The 25,334-nt window shown below is 40.2% G+C and overlaps 1 protein-coding gene across 1 annotated transcript in view; it reads left to right on the plus strand.

The window, feature by feature from the left end:
• The first annotated feature begins 2,942 nt into the window (after positions 1 to 2,942).
• PLS1 (plastin 1) overlaps positions 2,943 to 25,334 on the plus strand; it is a 45,047-nt gene continuing 22,655 nt past the window's right edge. Inside the window, exons 1-9 of the mRNA XM_040974905.1 lie at positions 2,943 to 3,039; positions 8,758 to 8,921; positions 11,331 to 11,460; positions 15,105 to 15,237; positions 16,501 to 16,582; positions 20,017 to 20,182; positions 20,264 to 20,406; positions 21,598 to 21,693; positions 23,918 to 24,113. Of these exons, the coding sequence (XP_040830839.1) occupies positions 2,970 to 3,039; positions 8,758 to 8,921; positions 11,331 to 11,460; positions 15,105 to 15,237; positions 16,501 to 16,582; positions 20,017 to 20,182; positions 20,264 to 20,406; positions 21,598 to 21,693; positions 23,918 to 24,113 (1,180 nt within the window). The 5' untranslated portion in view covers positions 2,943 to 2,969. The remainder of the gene's footprint in view (positions 3,040 to 8,757; positions 8,922 to 11,330; positions 11,461 to 15,104; positions 15,238 to 16,500; positions 16,583 to 20,016; positions 20,183 to 20,263; positions 20,407 to 21,597; positions 21,694 to 23,917; positions 24,114 to 25,334) is intronic.

Here is a 25,334-nt window from a genome sequence, read left to right on the forward strand (position 1 = left end):
AAAGAACTCAGCAAGGCCTGCCTTGTGGTGAGTCTTTTGTCAGTGAGTCCTGGGCCTCTGGGCTGCAGTATGTAAAGTTGGCTTGGTAGCTCAGCTCCTCAGAGCTGTCTCTGAGGGACACTTTCGTGCCACATATTTGGGTACTAATTAAGTGACATGTTCTTAGTCACTGTGTCTTGCAGGAGCCTCAGGACTGACCGGGATTCACTTGAGAAGTATGAGTTGACATAGCAGGAATTTTTCTAGACTTGTTTAGAGACTGATTTCTTTGGAAATGCCACCTTGTGTTTCACAGACCTGTCATTGGCAATGTGAGTTGCATGGTTATTATACAAATAGAAATTTATATGCACCCATGAGTTGATATCAGATTACATTTGGGCACTCTGTATCCTCACCTGGAGACAGGAATTATAGCTGCTGCAACTCGGCTGTGAGACTAGAAGTGACTCACTGTGACAGCTTGAGAAAGTCACTCAATCCGGCCATCAGTCTCTCTTTTGGTTGCCAAGTGGGACAGGACCTACATTACGAAGTGTTGATTAAATAAGCATGGACTCGGAGCACTCAGACCAGTCTACGGCACAAACTGAAGCATAGGACTAGTCAGAAAATAAATAAGGGTCTGATTATTGGGTCAATGGGCTTGTCTTCTAAAATCTTGGCTACTCTTTTGAAAGCTTACTTGATGGAATACATTCTATTCCATAAAATTTTCATATGGCTTCTGTGTTATTGCAGCATAAACACAGTTTTCATGAAGAGACACCATGGGAAGTATGAGGATCATATAACAAACATAGCCTTTTATACACCAAGACCAACCTCTGTTTTGAAAAGGCTTTAGCCAACACAATATTTTGCTCTGGATAAATTTATCTGTTGTGCCAAAGTGTTTGTTAAGATACATCGTATGCTGTGATTAGTTGAAGAATTATGCATGATTCTGTGATTGTAAAAGGTGAAAGATTTATACAATCTGGAAGAGAAACCAGAGTGATTCTGTAAAGATGTGATATGCTTCTAACTCTTCTACCTCCAAGTATTTTTATCTTTGGAGAAATCTATAAATTATTATTTTAATCATAGCATTTTTGCATTATAAGGAAATATGGATGTTTTTACTTAAAATTACAGCAGGCAGCTACTAGAAATTGTACATATAATCTTATCAGTGTCTGTGGAGTATTGTGTGCCTTCAGGCTGTCAGTATTTGCGTAATTTTTTGGATGTTTTACAATTGCTTTTATTGCTTCTTTGTTATCTTTAAGTTTATAAGGCCTTTGCCTTACAAAATAAATACAAAACAACATGTGCAATGACAAATAAGGTCCTTTCTCATTCTGCCTTCAGTCCCTGTTTCTCCAAGAGAAGCAAATACTTTTATAACTAGATATGTAATGGAAGAATACAGCAGACTTAGTATTCACCACCAAATCATTTCCTTTAAATCTATTCCTTTGCTTATTTGAGAACTAGAAACAGATGGGCAGAGAAAAAGAAAGCTCCCATCTGTTAATTCATTCACCGCACACTATAAAATAGTAGGGGCTGGGCTCTGTTGAAGCAGGGAGCTGGGAAGCCATGTTGGTCTCACAATTGCTGAACTTAAATTCCAGGGTTTGCTTTAACTGGAAGCAGGAATTAAGAACCAGAGCCAAGGATGAAACCTCGGTACTCCGATGAGGGAAGCTGGTGTCCCAACTGGCGGACTTAATCACTGACCCAAATGCCTGCCCCCACTAAATCATTTTTAAAATAAGAATTGTACTGTTACGTATATGATGTTTTAAAAAGGTGACTGATTACATCTTTCTGTAAAAATGTATTGCATTTATTTGAAAGGCAGAGTGACAGAGATAAAGGGAGAAACAGAGAAAGAGAAAGAGTCAGTGGCCACCTGGCTGGTGTTGGGGCCAGGCCATAGCCAGGAACCAAAAACTTCATCAGAGTCTCCCACATGGATGCAAGGACCCAAGCTCTTGGGCCATCCTCTGCTGCTCTCCTAGGTCCACCAGCAGAGAGCTGGACCAGAAGTGGAGCAGCCAAGACTGATACTAGTACCACAGGGGTTGCAGTGTCACAGGTGGCTGTTTAACTCACTCTGCTGCAATGTAACCTGAAGCAATTCTGTCTTTAGATGCTTACACAAAACTAAGCAAGAATATGAGCAAAGATTCATCTGTAAGCATGTTCATTGAAGCATTATTGATAAGGAAAGAATGGAAAGCTATGCAAATCCATTTATACATGCTATTTACATCATAAATTATGTTATAGTAATTGTAGTCGTTGAGTTTTATGTTTATGAATATCATGAAAATACACCGACATCGAATACCACCTTCTTGCTTTTCTTAAGCTTAGCTCTATATGATCTTGGCCTTCCTCGTCTGTCTTGTCTATACAGAGTCCCCTACCCACCATGTGCCCCACAGGGAGGGAAGGGCCATGACAGCACCGGGTATTTTAAAGCTGGGCATTTGGAGCACTAACGCGATCCCTAGAAGAGCAGACCCTACTTACTTGCCTTTTGTTATGGACAGTGTTCTTGTCTTTAAAATTCTGTTCTCTAACCCTTTGCTCTATATTTATAAATGCTACACTTTGCTAACATTTGAAATGGTTCGCTGCCCCTGAAACCATGGATTAGAAGGCAAATCAGCGTTTGACAGGTTGTTGAGAAATGTCTGTGCCTTGTCACAGCCTGCGTTCCCTTCCCTGTGTGTGTTAGCGTCTGGCTGGCTAGCCTCTGCAGAGAGGCACCGTAAGGGTTCTTTGGTGGCCAGACTCCCGGGGTGACTTCTAGAATGTGCTTCCTCTGTGCCTTGCATTCATGTGGCGAAGTGTTTCCAAAAGGCTAACATGTATATATACACACACACATATATATATATATATATATATATATATATATTAATGGCACTGCTGTTTCTAGGTCCAAAGGCGTGAAGGTCTCCTATCCAAAGATGGAAAACAGCACTACCACCATTTCCCGGGAGGAGCTTGAAGAACTGCAAGAAGCCTTTAATAAAATCGGTAGGCTCGAGTGCAAGGATGTAGAGTGTGCCTGTTCTACTTGTCTGCTTGATGTCACATTCAGGGCGGGAACAATACCTTTTTTTTCCCTTCAGCCACCACCCAGTTACCACTAGATTTATTAATGCCCCCCTCCCCTTTTTTATATCTAGGTTTCACTTTATTCTTTCTTTCTGAAAGATACACTAAGACTGGCTTGGATTTCTAAGTGAATTGGACTTTGGATTCTTTGATCATTTCCTTGCAGAAAATGATCCGGGTTAATGAATGACAGTGTAACTGAATACACTTAACATGGATCCTCATTAAAGAGGAAAAATGCAGGCATACTTCCTTGTGTAGAAACTGAACTCTGGCCTCCTTGTCCTTGTCACTAACAATAAAACATTTTCTGACTTCGTGCAGTATATTTAAAAAATCTTGGTGTTATTTTTAAAGGCCAGCTGTCTTACTTTCCTTTTCCTTCATGAATAATTTTTAAAAATCTTAGTATTGTTGTTAAAGGCCACATAGCTTCCTTTTCTTCTTTCACTTTTTAAAGACTCCCAGTTTTTGTTGTTGCTGCTGTTGTTGTTGTTGTTGTTTTTGTGACATTATCTTTTTGACAGCTTGGCATTTTTCTTCCAAAAAATCTCATACTCTTGCGGATCATAATTTTTCTGTATTTTGCTCTTAGCAAACCTGTAGTAAACAAGGACAATATAGATTTTTTTTTTTTTTTACTTTTGCCTATAAATGCGTGCTCCTGAAGGTGACGCCGTTCAGCTTGGGCCAGGTCAATAGGCCTGGGGACAGGGACACTCCCCTGGTGTCCCTTCCTCAGTAGGCTTCTTCTCAGACAGGAGAACTCAGGCTGCAAAACAGAGTCAGGTGGAGCCTAGAGAACACAAGCTTCTAGAATAGCAGCTAGAATTAATATGGGTGAAACGAAATATAGCATCAATCTCAGAGATCATTACAAAGAAATAAATTTCAAAAATAAAGCTCTCTCTCCCTTTTCCTTTTTAAAAAAAATAATAAAACTCAGGAATCTCATGACTTGCAAATCATTGCTGGGAAGGAAAGTGAGTTCCACAAATTACTGGGCCCTCCCACTTCTGCTGGAGGCTGGCTGAATTGTCATTAGAGTAATGCAGGTAGATGGTGTGAGTTCTGATAAGGAGCAGAAAACTAATACAAAGTATGTATGTGGAAGAAATTCTACTAGAGAAGGTAGAGTCTTTTTTTTGGGGGGGAGATTTATGTTTATTTGAAAGATTTTTAGAAAGAGAAGAGACAAAAGGAAAGATAAAGAGAGGTCTTCCAACTGCTTATTGACTCCCCAAATGGCCACAATGACTGGAACTGAGCCAGTTTGAACCCAGGTGCCAAAAGCTTCTTCCTAGACTTTCATGTGGGTGCAGGGTCCCAAGGACTTGAGTGTCCTCCCAGGCTATAAGCAGGAAACTAGGTTGTAAACAGAGCAACTGGGACATGAACCAGCACCCATATGGGATGCTGACACTGCTGACAAAGGATTAACCTGTTGAGCCACCATGTTTCCCCCCATCTTAACCATTTCTTCTTAAAGATTTATTTATTTTTATTGGAAAGTCAGATATATAGAGAAGGAGAGACAGAGGGAAAGGTCTTCCATCCCTATGTGGGATGGAGCTGAGCCTATCCGAAGCCAGGAGCCAGGAGCTTCTTTTAGGTCTCCCACATGGATCCAGAATCCCAAGGCTTTGTGCCATCCTCTACTACTCTCCCAGGTAACAGGCAGAGAGCTTGATGATGAATTGAGCAGCCAGGACATGAACGTGCACCCATATGGGATCCCAGTACTTGCAGAGGGAGGATTAGCTAAATGGGCCTTTGTGCCAGGCCCCCATCTTAACCGTTTGTAAGTGTGCAGTTCAGTGATATCAAGAACATTTGCTTTATCATTCTGTATCCATCACTTCTTCCTTCTCTGTAACTCTTTACTCCAACTGAAACTCTGTGCCCATTGAAATATAGTTCCCCACTTTTCCCTTCCCAAGTCGCTGGCAAACACATTTATATTTTTTAACTGTATAATTGACTACCCTTACACCTATGTGGGAAATCCAAAGAGGTTTCTGGAAACTGGCTTCAGCTCAGTTCAGCTCCAGCCATTGCAGACATTGGTAATGAACCAGCAAATTGAAGATTTCTTTTTGTCTTGCCTTCTCTGTATCTCTGCCTTTCCAATACTAATAAAATAATCTTTATTTTTTTTTTAAATTTACTACCCTTTGTAACTCAGATCATTGAACTCATGCAGTATTTTCTTTCTGTGAGTGGCTGATTGGCCTTAGTAGGATATCTTCTGGGGTCGCCCTGTGTTGGAGCAAGAGTAAGAATGTCGTTCTGCTTTGTGGCTGAGTAATACTCTACTGTATGTATATACTCCATTCACTGGCCTGTTGATCCCTTATTGGCTGTTTGAGTGGCTTAAGTCTTCTTCCCATTGTAATTAATGCTGCTACGAATCTGAATGTACAAATATCTACGCAAGTGCCTCCTGTTTAACTGTAGCTCCCCAGGGGTAACTACCAGATCATAGGTTCATGCTGTATTTTAGTTTGTAGAGAATAACCACATTGTTTTCCATTGAGGATCTACCATTTTACATTCCCCCTTGCAGTGCACAAGGGTTCATCTCATTAGCAACTCTCGTGGCTTGCTGGTGTTTTGGTTTTGATAGCAGTCATAGGTGTGAAGTCATATGTCTGTGGTTTCGATTTACAGTCTCTAATAGTTTATGTTGTGGAATAGCTTTTACTGTATTGAGAAATCCTCATTAAGTCTTTTGCTTATTTTTGAATGTGTTGTTTAAATTGGATTGTTGTTAACTGTTGTTGAGTGGTGAGAAAGTTTTACTTTTTTCAAAAGCTATGTTCTGTATAGCTATTTAACCTCAGCTGTATTTCCCTCACCTTTAAAATGAGACTGATAACAGTAGTCATTAACTCAGAGTTGTATTTTGCGACAAAACTTTAATGGTCTCAGCAGGTCATTTGGCACAGAATGTGTGCTCATCAAATGGTGTGGTATCTTTCTACTTCTTATCGTGTCTCACTGAAACCACGTAGGCTGCAGGACCAGAGCCTGGATTTCAGCACAGAGATTGGTCTGAACTCTGGTCTTTTTTTGTGAAAAAAAAAAAGAAAGAAAGAAAGAAAAACATTCATTTGTTTTGAGTTTATCTGAAAGGCAGAAAGACGAGAAGTATGGAGATAGAGAGGTTTTTCGCCTTCTGGTTCTATTCTTAGTAGTTTAGCAGGATAGTTAACAAGCAAAAAACTTTCTCAATTTTGTTTCTTTCTCGTGGTAGTGCTGATGTGGAAGCAAGCCAGCCACTCTATTTATTTCAACACCTTAGAAAGGAGTTCTGAAGTTGTAGTAAACTAATGAGACCTTGCAATTAATTGAAAAAAAATTATTATTCCAACATCAAACTAAAAATTTAGCTTCCTGGCTAACTTTTGAGATTCTAGCCATTTTTTGGTTACTGGTGGTTGTACTTTAGAAACTTTCTGAAGAGTATTGTTCTAAAACTTTCATCTGAGAGCTCAACAGAAGTTTCCTCTCCATGAACTTAGTTACAGTGATGACAACTGCTTTATTGAGAAGATAAAAGAATCACAGGAAACAAAGCAACTCCTTACCAGATGAGCAAAGAGATCCTATCCTAGGTGGATCCAGGCAACCAACAAAACAGCCCAAAGCTCTGTTGCCAACACCGAGCACAAGTGTTTTGTGTGGCCTTTGTTCTGAGTGGCAAAGTGATATCTAGCCTCCAGGGAAAGGCCAGGGAAGGCCAGCTCAGGATGGTGTGTAAACACCAGGAAACCTATTTTTTTTTTTTTGAGGTCCAAATACATGTGTGACATTTCTTTAACACTTAATCTCAAAGTGACATTCAACATGACTGAACCACATACAATAGTGTCATCAATATGTAATGAAGATACAATGAATTATTGACAAATGAAACAGAACCGCCACTGGCGAGATGGAGAACAAAAAAGCTTTCTTTTGACTTTATGTGGCACATGTTATTCTGTATGACACATGGGCTCAACAGATACAGCTTGTGAATTCCATCAAGAAGTTAATGCTCCGCGTCAGTGTTGCCTTCAGGCTGTTGCCAGTGTATTGCCCAATGCTTATTTTTTGAGAATTAGCCCAGTGTTTTAAGTAGATTTTCTGTCTGAGCACATCCATACGATCCACTGAAAATATGTAACCCTAAATCTATGGGGACAAACTCCATTAAATATAATGATAAGTACAGTACCCCTGTACATTGCTGTATGTATACTTGAGAGCAGCAGTAAACTTTACTGCTATTGCTGGTTAAATGGTAGTAATATTACTATTTTTTTAGTAATTGGTATATTGCTGGACAGTCAATACACCAGAGAGGAAACCTGGTACAAGACAACAGGGGTATTCTCTTGGGAAGACAAGTTGTTAAGAAGACTTTTAAGGGAGAAAGGCTCCCTTGTGCCTATCCCTGGCTTTGTGGCACTCTGGGTGAAGCTGCTCATGATGCTGCTGCTGGCATCCCATACAGAAGCAATGACACTGCTAGTGGAGGCCACTCAGCCTCTGATCCAACTCCTTGCTAATGAGGCTGGGAAATTAGGGAAAGATGACCCCTTTACTCGGCCACTGTCACCCCTGTGGGAGACCTGGAAGACCTTCTTTGTTCCTGGCTCTTGTCTTAGACCTAACACAGCCCAGGCCCTTTGGACAGTGAACCAACGCCTGGAAGCTCTGCCCCTCCCATGCCTTCTATTTCTATGGCTCTACTTTTCAAATAAATAAGTAAATAAATAAGTTAAAAAAAAATAAAGGCAAAAGGGGTGTGGGTGGAGGTTGTAAAACTAGGTTTGGGGTCAATGCTGAGGTCATGTATGTGGAGACTTTAGCCTGAAACTTGTCTGGTTTTTGTGTGTTGACGATCATTTCCTCCCTTATCCTGGGTCTTCTGTTTTACCAACTATCTCCTTGCCACCCGCTCTAGGATTTTAGGTCTGAATCTGCTTGAAAAATTGTTGTGATCAGCCACAAGATTAGCAATCAGCTTTTGTCCATTAGAATGCGAAAAGAAAGGAAGAGTACGTTTTTTTTTTTTTTTCACACTTGCTAGTCCCAAGGTTAGAATGTGAGAAAGAAAAGGGGAACTGTGGGATGGTTACAGTACCGCTTGTGAAACCAAAGTGAAAGATCCTGCCTGCTCGAGCATCCAGCGATGGCCCTCTGAGTGCACAGCCTGAGCATCCAGCAGTGGCCCTCTGAGTGCACATCTGGAGCATCCAGCAGTGGCCCTCTGAGTGCACATTTGGAGCACGCAGCAATGGCCCTCTGAGTGCACATCTGGAGCATCCAGCAATGGCCCTCTGATTGCACATCTGGAGCATCCAGCAGTGGCCCTCTGAGTGCACAGCCTGAGCATCCAGCAGTGGCCCTCTGAGTGCACATCTGGAGCACGCAGCAATGGCCCTCTGAGTGCACAGCCTGAGCACCCAGCAGTGGCCCTCTGAGTGCACATCTGGAGAACCCAGCAATGGCCCTCTTAGTGCACAGCTCTTGCACCCAGCAGTGGCCCTCTGAGTGCACAGCCTGAGCATCCAACAATGGCCCTCTGAGTGCACAGCTTCAGCAGGGTGCAGAGGACATTACACAGCTTACCCCGTATCTTTACAGACATTGACAACAGCGGATATGTCAGTGACTATGAACTTCAGGACCTGTTTAAGGAAGCAAGCCTTCCCCTTCCTGGCTACAAAGTGCGAGAGATTGTGGAGAAAATCCTGGCAGTGGCTGACAACAACAAAGATGGCAAAATCAGTTTTGAAGAGTTTGTGTCAGTAAGTAACCTAATCATTTCCTAGCTGCTGGTCCATTTCAATGACGGCATTGCTTAGTTTTGGTTAGAATCAGCTACAGAGGCCAGAAAAAGCACTTCTGGGAGATGCTGATGGTGGTGATGGGCATTTAACCCAGTAGCTCAGATGGTGATTATCATATCCCACATAGGAGTTTCTGGATTCTGTCTCTGGCTTTGGCTCTTGAATCCAGTCTCATGGATCCGTGAAGGTGGTGGTGATAGATCAGGTGGTTGGATTTCTGCAATCACATAGGGGAGGCTTGGGTTGTGTTCCCATCTCTTTGTCTTGTCCTGGCTCAGCTTTAGAAGTGGGCACTTGGGGGCCCAGTGCAATGGCGCAGTGGTTAAGTCCTCGCCTTGCATGCCCAGGATCCCATGTGGGCACTGGTCCTAGTCCCGGCAGCCCCGCTTCCCATCCAGCTCCCTGCTTGTGGCCCCGGAAAGCAGTCCAGGACGGCCCAAAGCTTTGGGACCCTGCACCCACATGGGAGACCCGGAAGAGGCTCCTGGCTTCGGGTTGGCATAGAATCGGCTGTTGCACTCACTCGGGGAGTGAATCATTGGACGGAAGATCTTCCTCTCTGTCTCTCCTCTCTGTATATCCACCTTTCCAATGAAAATAAAATAAATCTTAAAAAAAAAAAAACCAAGAAGTGGGCACTTGGAATTTGAATCAAATCAGTGGATTAGAACTCTTTCTGGAGCCCAGCGTGGTAGCCTAGTGGCTAAAGTCCTTGCCTTGCACACGCCAGGATCCCATATGGGCACCAGTTCTAAACCAGGCAGCTCTGCTTCCCATCCAGCTACCTGATTGTGGCCTGGGAGGGCAGTCGAGGATGGCCCAAAGCCTTGGGCCCCTGTACCTGTGTGGGAGACCCAGAAGAGTTTCCAGGCTCCTAGCTTCAGATCAGCACATCTCTGGCTGTTGCGGCCACTTGGGGAGTGTGAATCATCAAATGGAGAATCTTCCTCTATGTCTCTCCTCCTCTCTGTATGTCTGACTTTGCAATAAAAGTAAATAAATTTTAAAAAAAGAATTCCCTCTGCCCCTCAAAATAGATTTGTAATGGAATGACGATAAATATTCATTGATACGCAAATAATCATTGCCACCAATTCAAATGAAGAAAAACACCATTCTCAAATTATTGAAATAGAAATCAGATTTAAGTAATAGTAGTTGATGTCTTAAAACAACTCAAAGTTCAGTCCTTATTGACCATTATCATAAATTGACCATATAAATGAACAGTTATCTATGAACTATAAAGTGTCTTAGTTTACATTTGTTATTTACAAGGAAAAAGTTTGAGCTCTTCTCACCCTGGAAACTTTGCCTGGCACTGTGAATAATGTGATGAGCAAAAATATACCTGGTCGCTGCTCTCCTAGAGTTAGATTAGATTGAGAAGGCAGACCCACAGGAGCAGGTGAAAGATGACTGTGATAATTGCTATGACAGTACTACAGGTCTCCTAGGAATTTATAATAGAAGGGATTGAACTTGGAGGGCAGCTGGAGATCCCAGGGACTTCAGGTGTTCCTGAAGCTATCAAAGCTGAGATCTGAAGAAAGAAATTAAATAGAGGAGAAAGGCTTAGAGCATATTGATAATGTGGGAGGCAGGTGCAAGTAGCAGTGTATGAGAAAGCCTGTGGTTTGGGATGATGAGATGCTTTTAAGTACTTGACAAAAGGGCTGGCATTGCCAGAGCTGAGATGTTAAGGAAGGTAGCTGGAGAAGTAAGCCAGGAACCGCTGACACAATCTTGGATAGCCCGGTAGGATTTTTTTGTTTTGTTTTTAATTTGAAGCAATAGAAAGCAGGGAAGCTGGGGGGATATGTGTGAAGTGACATGACCAGATATTTGTTTAAAGAAATCAAGTCCTTGTGGCTATTGCAGGAAGAATTGATGGACTTTAAGTCTTGTCAATCTCTGGAGTCCAGGAAGGGAAGAGTTGCTTCTGTAAGCCTGTGTTGTTTCCTACTGGAGTCAGCTAATTTACATTTTACACATACTCACACATTTAAGATGCTCAAGTACGGAATTCATTAAGTAACTCTTTTATCTTGAACATTTAGTCATTTCTTAGATTTTCACACAGAAGATTATGGCAAGGCAAAAATACTCATTTCAGGATGCTCAGTTTAAATTTAGCTGTGATAAAATGTGTTCCATTCATTGAGGAGTGAACATTTGACCATCTTGTGTTGCTGGAAAAATGACATAAAAGTTATCTGTGGACATAAGCCATAAATTCAACAGTATCTGATGAGTTTTTATTTTGATTTCATTTCATCTAGATAAAGATAAATATATATCCTTTATGTTGTCACTTTTTTTATGATCATCTGATCAAGTCTGCATTGTGCATCTATTCCCTTACAGCTAATGCAAGAGTTAAAAAGCAAAGATATCAGCAAGACGTTCCGGAAAATCATTAACAAGCGGGAAGGGATCACTGCTATTGGAGGAACATCATCCATTTCCAGTGAGGGGACACAGCATTCTTATTCAGGTAACCTCCCCCTCCACATTTGGTCTTTTAGTTATCAATTGCTTTCAGAAGTACTAGATTTCATCACATGTGTGATGTTATTTACTTATGATTCATCATATTAATAGTCGTGTATAACTGAGGGAACATGTGCCGCAGAGTAAATCACAACATACCATCCAATTTGAAGTACATCTCACCTTCAGAGATGACAAAAGGGAAAATATTTGAATTGCTGAAATCAGTGAGTTCCCATTATGTGTCAGGTCTGGTGCACCTCAAAGACTAAAGTTGTTTGTATTTTGGCACTGGAAGTGTTTCATCCTGCTGTTTGAATGGCTGTTTGAGCCTGACTAGTGAGGCATTTGATTTTTAGACTTGATCTGGGAACGAGAGGCTTCTACCTTCTAAGATTCTATCAGGCCACCAAGTGACCAGAGAGAGAGAGAGAGCACGGGATGTCATTTGCTTGATCTGATAGGACCACTGGGTGGTTGCACAGTGGGAAATGCAAAGTCATGGTCACTCTTAGGATGAGATGTCTTGCACCATGCTAAGCTTACCTTCCACGTCAATAGGTCCAAGAACCTTTGGCCAAAGTATTTTTATTCAGATGCATGCAATTAGAACTGTGCTTATTAAATTTTTTTTTGACAAAATGTTCTGTCTTCTGTCTTCTTTCTTTTCTGTTTGATATCTGAATCTGTTAGTCATCCTCATGAGTCTCTTCCTTCCTCATTGGATTTTCCCCTGGCACACTCAATTTCCTCCCAACCATTGTGTGTGTTTCCTAAACTTTTCACCTGCAGGAAGCAATAGTAAAAGGCCACGGCCTATAATTTGAAATAGAGTCATCCTTTAATCTCAATTTCTGCTTCTGTATTCTGATGAAATGGCTTCTTGTTAAAGAGACAAAAAGAAAAAAAAATGTGGAGGTATAATAGATGTCTGTCAAAGTGCTGTAATGCTGAGTATATAGATCAGTGTCTTTTTACATGGATGTGTATCCGTCTGCATATTCATGGAGCTACCAGCCGCGAAATGGAGATATGGAAGAGCCTGGTGACTTGCTCATGCCCCTAACCCTAACCCTTCTGTTCTCCAGAGCTAACCACTTTTCTGTTGTCTCGCCCCTTGTTTATAGACATGTAAGATACACCTGGTGAAGACATAAACTGCACTGTTCTGGGGCACCTGGATTTTCCTCTGGCATACTCCAAGTGCTATGATAATATTCCACTTATGAATTTGCCAGTGTAGCCATTACCTAGCAGAATATTGAACTTTTTGAAAACAGCAGCTTTATTGAGCTATAACTGCTATACCATGAAATTTGCCCTTTTAAACCGTACAGTTCAGTATGATTATTGTGCAGCTCTCATTGCTGGTGAATTCCAGGATCCTTTCACAAAGGAGACGCCTCATACTGGTTAGCAGTCACTCCTGATTTCCTTCCTCGTGGGAGCTGAGGAGGCATTATTTTACTTCCTGTTTCCCCAGATTTGCCTCTTTTAAGAGTTTAATATCAATGGACTGCTTCTGTGGGTTCTTTCTATTTGATCGGCTACTTCACTTGTGTACTTCACTTTTTCCCCACGGGTTTATTTTATTTTTTTTTTTGAAGATTTGTTTATGTTTATTTGAAAGGCGGGTTTTACAGAGTGAGAAACAGAGATAAAGAGGCCATCCATCCCTGCTTCACTCCCCAGGTGGCCACAACAGCCCGAGCTGAGCTGATCTGAAGCCGGGAGCCTCTCCCAGGTCTCCCACGTGAAGGTACTCAGGGCTTTGGGCCATCCTTTGCTGCTTTCCCAGGCCATAATCAGGGAGCTGGAATGGAAGTGCAGTGGCTGAGACACCAAACTGGTACCCATACGGGTTGTTGGCACTACAGAGTGGAGGCTTAGCATGCTGTTTCAACATGCTGGCCCTTCACTGCTGTATTTTCAAGGGTCATCAGTGTTGTAGCAGATTTTGTGCCTCATTATTTTAAATAGATGGATAGCCATTGTATGGAAAACAGCACACTTGCTGAACCTTTCATCTATTCATGGGCATATGGATTGCTCTCACTTTCACTGTTAGAAAGAGTATTGTGTGGGGGCCTGGTGCACTAAAGTCCTAGTGGCTAAAGTCCTTCCCTTGCACACTTGGGATCCTAAATGGGCACTGGTTCGTATACTGGCTGCTCCACTTCCTATCCAGATCTCTGCTTATGGCCTGGGAAAGCAGTCGAGGATGGCCCAAAGCCTTGGGACCCTATACCAGCATGGGAGACCCTGAGGAAGCTCCTGGCTTCTGGCTTCGTATTGGCTCAGTTCCCGCAGGTGTGGTCACTTGCAGAGTGAATCATCAGATAGAAGATCTTCCTCTTGGTCTCAGCTCCTCTCTGTATATCTGACTTTCCAATGAAAACTAAATACATCTTAAAAGAAATAATGCTGTGTGAACACTATACACATGTTTTTGTGAGGACATGCTCTGAATTTTCTGAGGTATATATTTAGGAGGGGAATTGCTAGGTCCTCTGGTAAGTCTGTGTTTACAATTTTAAAGACCTGCCAAACTGTTTTCCGACTATGGTAGTTCTAAGCTTTTATGCCCTCAAGAACACTTGTTGGTGCGCAGCTTTTCCAGAGAGCCATTGTAATGGTTCTAAGTATCTTTTTTGAGGTTTTCTCCATTCTCTCACAGCTTAACCAACAAAAAATCCATGCTATAAGTACTTGCTCTTCCACGGTGCCATTCCTTAGTTATTTCCACCAGAAATGATTATTTCTTTCTTTATGTTCTTAAAACACTGCATAGATGAGTGGGGTGTATGCTTCCTTTTTGCTGAAATTCCTTGTATGTCTGCTTGACTGTGTGTGTGTGTGTGTGTGTGTGTGTGTGTGTGTGTGTGTGTGTGTGTGTGTGATAGATTAAATTTAGAGAGGACTTATCATGGATTCCCTTAGGAAAGTTACCCAATTCTGGGAACTAGAGTAAGAGTGGGATAAAGCAACTCACTATCTGCTACTCTCTGATGGAAATGGAGATGAATCACTTGGAAGATTTAGGTTGCTAAATTGCTTTTTATGTATATGATAGCATTAAAACATAAAACATTGTGCTTTATAGTCTTTGCTGTTTTTCCCATGGAACTGTCCAACATTTTCTGTCTGAAGTGCACAGTCCAGGATCTAAGTTTGCATTGATTTTCTTATAGTGAATGTTCCACACAAATGATGTTTCTCTAATCACTGGCGTAAGCCTTGCTTGAATTAGGTGTTTAATTGTAAACTAAAAAAAAAAAAATTATAGTTCTCTGTAATTTGAGAGGGTAAAATTCATTGTGATGGATATTTGTTTTGTTACTTTTCCTTATTTTGACTTCTGATGGTCTTTACGGTCTTTATCTGCTTTATTAGCTTTCATAAGTTATACATATTGAGAAAGAGTTTAGCATCTAATTGAATATTATGTTCATTTAAGATACAAGCCTTACTCTTCCCTAATAATTGGATGGAAAAATAGAATTGATCCCTACTCTTCTTTCACCTAAATCCTTTATCAGTAGAGATTTAATAATAGTCACTAATTTGAACAAAAATTTTAAAGTATGTTTTTGTAGTGTGGTATATTTTATGAAATGAGCTTTGCCTGCAATATTTTGTTTGTTTCAGAGGAAGAAAAAGTGGCTTTTGTGAACTGGATAAACAAAGCCCTGGAGAATGACCCTGACTGTCAGCACCTGCTACCCATGAATCCCAATGACAACAGCCTTTTCAAGTCACTCGCTGACGGCATCCTTCTTTGGTGAGTGCAGCGTCAAGTGAAGGGAGCTGTGTTCTTATCGCCCCCAATTCACAAACATTCCATGAAGACTGCAATTGAGGAGCCCATGTTGTGGCAGAGGGGTTCCTCTGTCTCTCCTCCTCTCTGTATATTTGACTTTCCAATAAAAATTAATAAATCTTGTTTTTGAAAAAGGAGGCAGAATACAACTACAGTGAGAAATGGATGTATATTAGAATAGGGAATTTTAAAATTTAAATTTAAATTTAATTTAATTTAAAATTATGGCATGATTCCATAGGATCTGAGATTTTTCTGCCTCCTTCCCAAATTCCTACCCCAAGACTGATTTTCCCCGTATTACTACAATAGTATAGTCCTTCATAAGCAGTCATAAGCCCATCAGTTTGTTATTTAAGTGTATCCTGACATTGCTGGTACAGACAATGTCAGACAGTCTAGCATCCCGTTGTCTAGATATGTCCAACAATTTCAATGGGAGTCCATCTTTGATTTGAAAGTAGGGATGCATACTGCATTGAATCTTCACATCTGGATCTGATAGTCTCATTTACATTGTCACTATCCATTCCCTTAAATGGGAAGCTGCAAAACAAAGTCAACAAAAGGAATGAAGTTAAAACAAAAAATTCACAGCACCATGGAGCTGGAAAACACGCCATTGAATAGCCAGTGGATGGATGAAGAAAAGAAAACAAAAAAGCCTCATGGATAAAATGATGTCATTGTGCGATCCACGAGCCATTGATGAATTCTACAAGAGAAAAGAAACTATTTAGAAGAAATGAAAATAAAACAAAAACATCAAAATACATGAATTGCAGCAAAAACATTATGGAAAGCGTTATTGATGTTACAATTTGCCATGAAATCTGCCTTTACCAGAGAGAACATGTGGTATTTGTCCTTTTGGGATTGACTTATTTCACTGAGCATGATGGTCTCTAGTTGGGACTGTCTAGTTCCAAATGGTATAACTTCATTCTCTTTAATGGCTGAGTAATAGTCCAAGGAGTAACTGTACCACCGTTTCTTTAACGATTCCTCTTTGGATAGGCATCTGAGTTGTTTCCATGTCTTCGCTGCTGTAAATAAAGGATCACAGATTAAGATTTTAAATATTGATTTTCAGTAGTGAATTATAGTTTAATATTTAAAGAAATGATTTGTAATTGTTTTCCAAAATTTATCTCTTGACTGTTCAGAAAAATAAACTACAACTACTTCTATGAATATTAAGTGAAATTTTCATTTTCTCTTTAGCAAAATGATCAACTTATCTGAACCAGACACAATTGATGAAAGAGCCATTAATAAGAAAAAGCTCACTCCTTTCACTGTTTCTGTAAGTATTTGCCTTCTGTTAGTGCTCATGATACCTTATTGCAAAATGTAAGGCCTGTGTTCATGGCTGTTTGGGTCCATATCAAATTTTGATTTGATGTCATTTTACTTTTCTATAGTAATGTTGTATTTGTGCTAAATAAAAATTTAGCTGCATGTTATAATGAAATTAAAATTCAAAACTAGGTACTAGTCACACTATGTGAATTATCCCCTTGACTACTCAGCAAAATATAAAAAATTATGATTTTACAAATGAGGAAATTGAGGCATTGATAAATTACCCAGTGTTAGAGCTGTGTATGATCTGAAGGTCGCCAGGGCTCATCCTTTATTGCGATGCTATTATGGTTGTGTTAATGATAGTGGCAGCAACTAGTATGTGGGCACAATAATGGTTATTAAAATTGAGCTACTGCTAGGCTGTTGCCTTCCTTTGGAAAATGTAATTGTTGGTTTTGTTAAAAATGTTTACTTTTTTGTAGGAATCTAGGGCCTTAGGAAATAGAAGTACATGGTTTGTCATGAAACATACGACAGAAACTTCCTCTGGTTTCTCTCATCCGTGAGGTGTACAGAATGCCCACATGGCTTTCTTGCCAGCCACCCTTGCCAATAGGCCAAGGTTGTTATACATGGCTACTGAAATTACCATTCTATGATATTTGCAATACAATGAACATTTATCTGAAGAAACCTAAAGAACCTAAAGAAACCTAAAGAAAGAGATTGTAAGATTATGATGATATACTTTATCTTTTCATGATAAATTTATGTGATATCATGATGTATGAAAGAAGAGAAAGATAAAAGGATGAAAATGTTGGGACTGGTGTTGTGCAGCAAGTTAGGCTGCTGCTTGTGGCAATGGCACCCTATCCTGGAGCACCTGATTGAGTCCTGATACAGCTCCTTATTAATGAACCTAGGCAAGTAGCAGAGCTGGCCCAAGTACTTGGGTCCCTGCTACTCCAGTGAGAAACCCCAGTGGAGCTTCAAGGCTCCCAGCTTCAACCTGGGGTCATGACCATTTGGGGGTTGAGCCAGCAGATGCAACATTTAGTTTCTGTGTGTGTGTGTGTCTTTTGCTGTCACTCTGCCTTTCAACTACATAAAAACTATAGCTTAAAAAAAAAGTGTTATACACTAGTTACAAAATCAAGGCAGAAAAACTGATCAAGTAGTTCAGAAAAAGGTGCATTAATGATCCTGAAGTCTTTCTCATCTTTTTCCTTTTTACTCAATTAAACTGCACAGTCATATTTGTTTAACTGAAAAATAATTAATTATAAGAATAAGTTTACAGAACATATGGTATTGATTTGGGAACCTATAAATCAGGAAATCAGCACATGATTGCTATGAGAAATTGATTCTATTCTTATAGCATGTTAAAATATGCTACAAATATGGTGACAACATACAAAGTAAATGTATGTATATCTTATAACTATACATTTATACAAATGTTGACACACTTCTGTGACCTAAATTTTACCTTATATACGATTATAGTTTAAGAACGGAAAGCATTCTAAATCTCATTTGAATATGTCTCATGGAGCAACAGTTATGTGTAAAATAACAATCGTGACTTTATTCGTACTAACCTAGTAGTATAGCATACCTGTTAAGAATTATTAACAAAAGTGTAGCAATCTGGAGATGGACATTTATGGGGAATGGGTATTTTCAAGGTGCTGTAAAATAAGGGGTATATATCTGAGATGGTAGTAAATTGGCTAGTTAATTGACATGGAAGGGACATGGGAAGGCATCTAAAATCATGGTATAAATTTTTCTCCCTGGTGAGGTGGGTTTTGTGTTAAGCAGTCAGTTCACTGATGCATTATGAAAGAATAGAAGAGAATGAATGGATAATCCCAGGTTGTTTCTTGGGTTGTCCTCTGCTACTTTCCAAGGCCACAAACAAGGAACTGGAAGGGAAGCAGGGCATCTGGGACATGAACCAGCACCTTGTGGGGTCTCAGGCACGCAAGGCGAGGACTTTAGCCACGAGGCTACCACAATAGGCTCTCAGCTTACTCTTAAAATTCTTTCAAGTGCACATACATTTAAAAAGAAATGCTTCTGGGCCCGGCGCGGTGGCACAAGTGGTTAAAGGTCCCGCCTTGCACGCCTGGGATCCCATATGGGCGCCGGTTCTAATCCCGGCAGCCCCGCTTCCCTTCCAGCTCCCTGCCTGTGGCCTGGGAAAGCAGTCGAGGACGGCCCAAGGCTTTGGGAACCTGCACCCGCGTGGGAGACCCGGAAGAGGCTCCTGGCTTCGGATCGGCATAGTATCGGCCCGTTGCGCTCACTTGGGGAGTGAATCATCGGACGGAAGATCTTCCTCTCTGTCTCTCCTCTCTGTATATCCGCCTTTCCAATAAAAAATAATAAAAATAAATCTTTTTTTTTTTAAAAAAAGACATGCTTCTAAGTGGGGATTTTTATAGGAAAAAAATAATTTGCTGAACACTAATAAGCTGACAGTATTAGAAATTTCTAAAGGAGTGTGCTATTAAAATATATTGATATGTCACAATATAGCCTGAAATTTATTCTCCTTTGTCCTAATTTTTATGTCTATGTGTCTTGTTATGAAAATATAGGGAAGAGACATGATTCAGGGAAACCTTCGTGAGGGAATTGGTGCGTGATTTGAGGAAAGAAAAATATGAATCAAAGGAGAAAGAATCTTCTGTGTTTGCTGAAGCATAGACTGTTTTTGTAGGATTTTGGGAGAAGTCAGAGGAACAGTTTGATTGTTCTATGAAGAATTTGCACTTGATCCTTGTTTTTCTCTTCATGCCTTCTTCAACTGTTACTCATTAATCTTTTTGTTCAGTGTATACTGAGCATATGCCATATGCCTGAATGTCTAGAAAACAGCCCCAAAACAAATAAAAATCATCACACTTGCACAGTGCTTGCTGTTAGATGAGGAAGATGTCATAAAATAAATAATGTGACAGAAAATGGTAGATGGTAGACTTTTAGTGCAGCAGAAGTTTTTTTAAATGAAGTTTTATTTATTGGAAAGGCAAATAAAAAGACACACAGAGACACTCAAGTTGGATCCGGTGGTTCACTCCCCAGATGGCCTGCAAACAGCCAGAGTGGAGCCAGCCTTCATTCAGAAGGCATACGTCCATCTGGGTCTCTCCTGTGAATGTCAGGGATCTGACTGCGTGGCCCATCCTCTGCTGTCCTGTCAGGCATGCTGGCAGGAAGCTGGACTGGAAGCACAGCTGTCAGGAGATAAATCAGACAGTCCAATATGGAATGTGGGTGTTCCATCACACTGGTCTCTCCATGTGATTTGTGGGGCATTTTGGATATATAAGTCTGAAATTTCTGCACCCCACTATTTCTGAAATGGACCTTAGGAAGTAGTTCCTCATGTGCATTTTTTTTCTTTTGGCAATTTAGGAAAATTTAAACCTGGCCCTAAATTCTGCCTCTGCCATTGGTTGTACAGTGGTCAACATCGGTGCCCAAGACCTCAAGGAGGGAAAGCCTCACTTGGTCTTGGGACTTCTTTGGCAGATAATCAAAGTCGGTCTTTTTGCTGATATTGAGATCTCCAGAAATGAAGGTAAGCTCCTCGAAAACATTTACCTTTCCTGGGCACGTCTTCCCACTGGGCAAAGTTGACATCTGACTATTTTGCTTTCAGCTTTGATCGCCTTGCTGAACGAAGGCGAGGATCTCGAGGAGCTCATGAAGCTTTCTCCTGAGGAGTTGCTGCTGCGCTGGGTGAACTACCATCTGACCAATGCGGGCTGGCGGACCATCAGCAACTTCAGCCAAGACATTAAGGTTGCGATGTCATGTGGGAATGTGAAAAATAAGGATGTAGAATGTAATAGTTAAATGGCAACCTTAACTTGAATTCACAAAGACACATGGATTAGAGAATGAAAATTAGTGTTTCTCTGTTTGAAGAAAATATTCCAAATGATATTCACAAAATCTTTAAAAAATATTTATGCATTTTTTTGGAAGTCAGAATTACAGAGGCAGAGGGAAGCACAGGGAGAATGAGGGAGACAGCTCGCCTGCAGGCGAGGTCCTCCATCTCCTGGATCACTCCCCAGATGGCTACAGTGCTCAGCGGTAGGCCAGGCTCAGACTTCATTGAGGTCCCATGCTGTTTTTTCTAGACCATTAGCAGGAAGTGAGATTATAAGTGGAGCAGCTGAGATATAAACTGATACCCCTATGAAATGCCAGAGTCACAAATGGCAGCTTATGTCACACCACAATGCCAGTCCTCCCATAAATCTGTTCTAAAAAATAAATGGATTTGTTGACTGTTCCTAATAACAGCAGCTGGTTGTGAGAGGCAGCAAGTGTTGACCTCAACAAGCTATTCTTCCTGTTTCATATGCCACAGGCACAGTCAACTGTAAGAAGGATGTCAATTTGTTAATTAGGACTGAGAATTCTCTCTGTTTACTGAACTGGAGGCCCTTGGGGGTCTGCCCAGTTACCAATCTTACTTCAACATGGCCAGTAGCCAGTTAACTGGCCAAATTCTTGAAAGGTGTATGTAATCAGTACACAAAGAGGTTCTTAAGGTATGTTTGTCCAAATAGATTAAAATACTTCCCTCTCTACTGAGACAATCCTGTCAAGGAAACCATAGCATTCACTACTCCATGTAAGCTGTTCTGCCGTCCTTACTGCCAGGATGGTGCTTGCTAAACCGTCCCTGTAGCAGAGGGTATTCCAAGTTACCATAGGAGAGGGTATTCCATGTGCAGGGAGCAGTGTTACAAGAAGCTCTGAGGTGTGAAACATGCTGTCTGAAGGCTCTGAGGTGTGACTTAGCATATTGCACTAGGAACCTACCAGAATTCTGTATTACTGAAGTAAAGTTTTGAAGTTGTTATTCCATCCTTTGATATGGAAGAGATTTTTCTCCATTTCAGGGCTATTTTCTCCCCGCTAAACTCAATGACTTTGTTTTTTTCACTTAAAAATGAAGTTTCTTATCTTTCCTGGTAGGATTCAAGAGCCTATTTTCATCTGCTTAATCAGATTGCACCAAAGGGTGACAGGGATGATGGACCTGCTGTCCCCATTGATCTTTCAGGATTTAATGTGAGTGTCCTTTCTTTTTTCTCTTTTTTTTTTAGTAAATTGTAGCAAAATGTATGTAGCATAACATTTGCCATTTACCATTCAGTTGCACCTAGTGTGTTCACATTGTAGAACTATCACAGCTGTCTCTAGAACTCTCTCATCATCCACTCTGTATCTCTTCTACAGTAACTTCCTATTTCTCCTCTAACCACTGATAATCACTGTCCTATTTATGACGGTGAATTGTTGAACCAATGCAGTGAAATTTACAGTAGAATTTCTTACAGGCAGAATTTCCTGGCAAAGTCCTCAGCCCTTTGTTAAAGCTTAGTCCTTCGCCTTTCAGAAGTTTTCTCATACTCTAGGCTCCATGTGTGCCTGCTTCGTCATCTGACTGTCACGGCTGAAGAAAGAGAGTTGCAGAATTCTGACTTTAAGTGTTGTGTGGAATCAACCCAGCATTCACATATGCCTGGTGAAAGGCCTAAGGAACCAAGGTGCTTTGATGACTGTGAAGCTGTGCAGGAAAGGCTACTGCAAGCTGGTACTAGGTTAACCAGCACGTGATGAGCAGACCGACTAGTTCTCATTTGGAAATAAATTGGCAATTCCCAATTATTACCTTGTAGAAGGACTAACACAGATCCTGTTCCACATAGCGCAATTCCTGAGAAATCTGTTCTTTTAGCTTAGACTGTAAACACTAAGAATAGTTCTATCTGAATGTTAAAACTGTGTTTAGATAGTATGAAAATGTATTAAGCACTTAGGCATAGTATTGGCAATTTTTGATTTTGATGACTATTTGAGTCAAATGCTAAAAAATTTCACATTATTACAATGTATTATCTCAGAAACGTCGTGTTGCAAAACTATACATTTACTAATTATTTTAAATTAGAAAATTGGGAATTAAATCTTAACAAAAAATTTTAAATACACTTCAAAGTGAATAGATGTAGTTTACTGAACTACCATGTGCCTTTCCCTAGAATGCACTTATTTCATTTATTCCCAACCTATGTCTCCTCTTTTCTGTATTATTTTGAGGCAAACTAATCATTTTACCTGCTTGATAAATATCTCAAAATGTGTTTCTAGAAGATAAGCACTTTTGCTATATTACTTTATCATGCCTCCAAATTAGCAATATTTTGATTAATGTCAAAATATCTAGCCAACACTGACATTTCCAATCGTCTCGTAAATGTCAAATTTTACTTTCAGAGTTTATATGAAACAAGTTTAACATATGGCTATCTTGACAAGGTTTCATTGTTGCTTAGTAGCACTCGATCTATTGTTTTATTCTAGTCACATTTCTTATTTGCTTGCAATTCTGATGCACAGAATTAGATGGGTGATAATCCTTGGTTAGGATATACTCTCATCATGGGTCCATGCAGCTGCTTCTTTTTACTTATTTGTGTGTGTGTGTGTGTGTGTGTGTGTGTGTGTGTGTGTGTGTGTCTGTGTGTGTGTTTGTACATGAATCTTCACTATCACAAAAATGTAAGAGGTTGACATCACTGTACATGTGGCTGTGTTGGTCTTCCCTATTCCATCTCTCTGTGTCACCTCACTGTGGCTGCCTTCACCTTGAGTCTGCTGTTCATTGTTCTTTGGCTTTTCTTTTTCTATAATTTGCTTCCATTAAGATGTATTTTTTTTTGCAAAATTAAATTGCTAAGTTTACTTTCTGAATATCACATTGTATTTAGATTTATCGTACTTCATTTTAGATGTATTGTATACCATTGTGTGGGCTATAACCCATTCATTTGTCTATGGGATATGTACCCAGGGCTTAGTAACTTTACTAGTTTTATGTATGTCCCATCTTAATAGATGAAAAGCATCTATTAGAAACAGTGCTTGATATAGAATGGGTGAGACAACTACACCTGTTATCTGGAGGGCACTCTATTAGATGGCCTTGTAAAGTTACCTGTCATTTGACCAGTGGGAGCTTACTGATATGCTATTTGAGAGTTTTGCTGAGTATGTTAGTGATGAGGCTGTAATACGACCCTGTGATGGCTGCAGTGAAACTCAGAGACTTGTTCTGGCTGATGTCAGAGAACATGGAGCAGATTGGTTGTCCCTGCACAGTCTGACATTGAGTTACTCTTTGAGATACCTGCAGAGAAGTAATTGCTTTTGTACATGTCTATCACTAAAAATAGATGTATATATATGCCAATCAAAAACTTGACCATTCTGGTTTTATTTCATTGTTTAGGAGAAAAATGACCTGAAGCGTGCTGAATTCATGCTTCGAGAAGCTGACAAACTGGGCTGTCGACAGTTTGTTACTCCTGCCGATGTGGTTTCAGGCAATCCGAAACTTAACTTGGCCTTTGTAGCGAATCTGTTTAATACGTATCCATGTCTATACAAGCCTGATAATAACGACATCGATATCAACTTATTGGAAGGTATGTTCTTTCTGCCTTTCCAGACCCTCTGTATTGACTGCACTCCACTGTTGGAGGAAGAGGATTGTGGTAGGAGGTGAAATTTGCTGTACAGGCATGTGTGTCCATTAAAAAGTTCAAACTACAGAAAATAGTTGTTGATTTAAGTGAAGGAGCTATTGGGGTAAATTTTGCTGCCTTTTCTCTGAAGAGTTTACTGAAAACTATCAGACATTTAAAATATTCTTTTAATTGTAACAACATAATTGACAACATTGGCAATGAATTTATCTATTGGAAAAAATAGTTATTTGTAGCTTTTTTCTCCTTTGACTCCAGTATTGTTCTCTTTTTAATATTTTTGATGTAAATGAAAATTATAGTATTCAATACTTGGCTTGTGTGTTGGGCTATCATTATCTGTCTCATAACATATAATACTTTCCTGTTTTGCTCCATGAAATGCAGATTTGACCCCTCCTAATGTAGGTACTGTACTTAGTACTTTTCTTTACTCTATTCGTATATTCATTCTGAATGTTTTTATCACTACCATTTATTCTTTTGACCTGTATTAATATTTATTTTTTGCGTTGTTCATGCTGTGTTATCTCTGTCTTAATATGCCTGTAGAATGAATTAAAACAAGCAAGAAGCACAAATGAAGCTTAATTAAAGAGAAAGGCTTTAATTATAAAAATTATGTTATTTGCCTTCTATAATGATGGGATGTTATAGTTGCAAACACATTAGAAATCAATTTTGACAACTGGGCTTCATGATTTGATGTTAAAGCCTCAATCCCTCTCCTGAGATTCAATTTAAATTTTCTCACAAGTCGTTTTTGAAAGGATCAATTTAGGTTCCACGACAAATTATTTTGTATCATTTTCTTACATTACATCGAAGGTTACAGTATATGAATTGTCATAATAAGAGTGATGACACTTTCAATGTCAAGTTGTTTCTCCTTACCTCTTGTTTCCCAGTCTCTCTTCCTCCCACCCACCCCCGTCCTTCTCATATCACGCATAGTTACGACCGTGATGGTATTGAGACCAACAATAAAACTGATGATGGCAGCTGTCAGAAAGAGAGGCCAGTCCTAGTATTTTCTCTCGAGTTCCTCCTGTTTGCAAGAGGCAGCCCTCAAGTAGAGGCTGCTGTTCTTGGGGACAACTTGATGTTGTGATGTTCGTTCTCCTATACAACTTAGCCCCCGTTCCCTCCTCCGCAGTGAGA

Source organism: Ochotona curzoniae, unplaced genomic scaffold, assembly GCF_017591425.1.
Source record: "Ochotona curzoniae isolate NIBS_2020 unplaced genomic scaffold, NIBS_Ocur_1.0 contig_2599, whole genome shotgun sequence".
Taxonomy (NCBI): Eukaryota; Metazoa; Chordata; class Mammalia; order Lagomorpha; family Ochotonidae; genus Ochotona; species Ochotona curzoniae.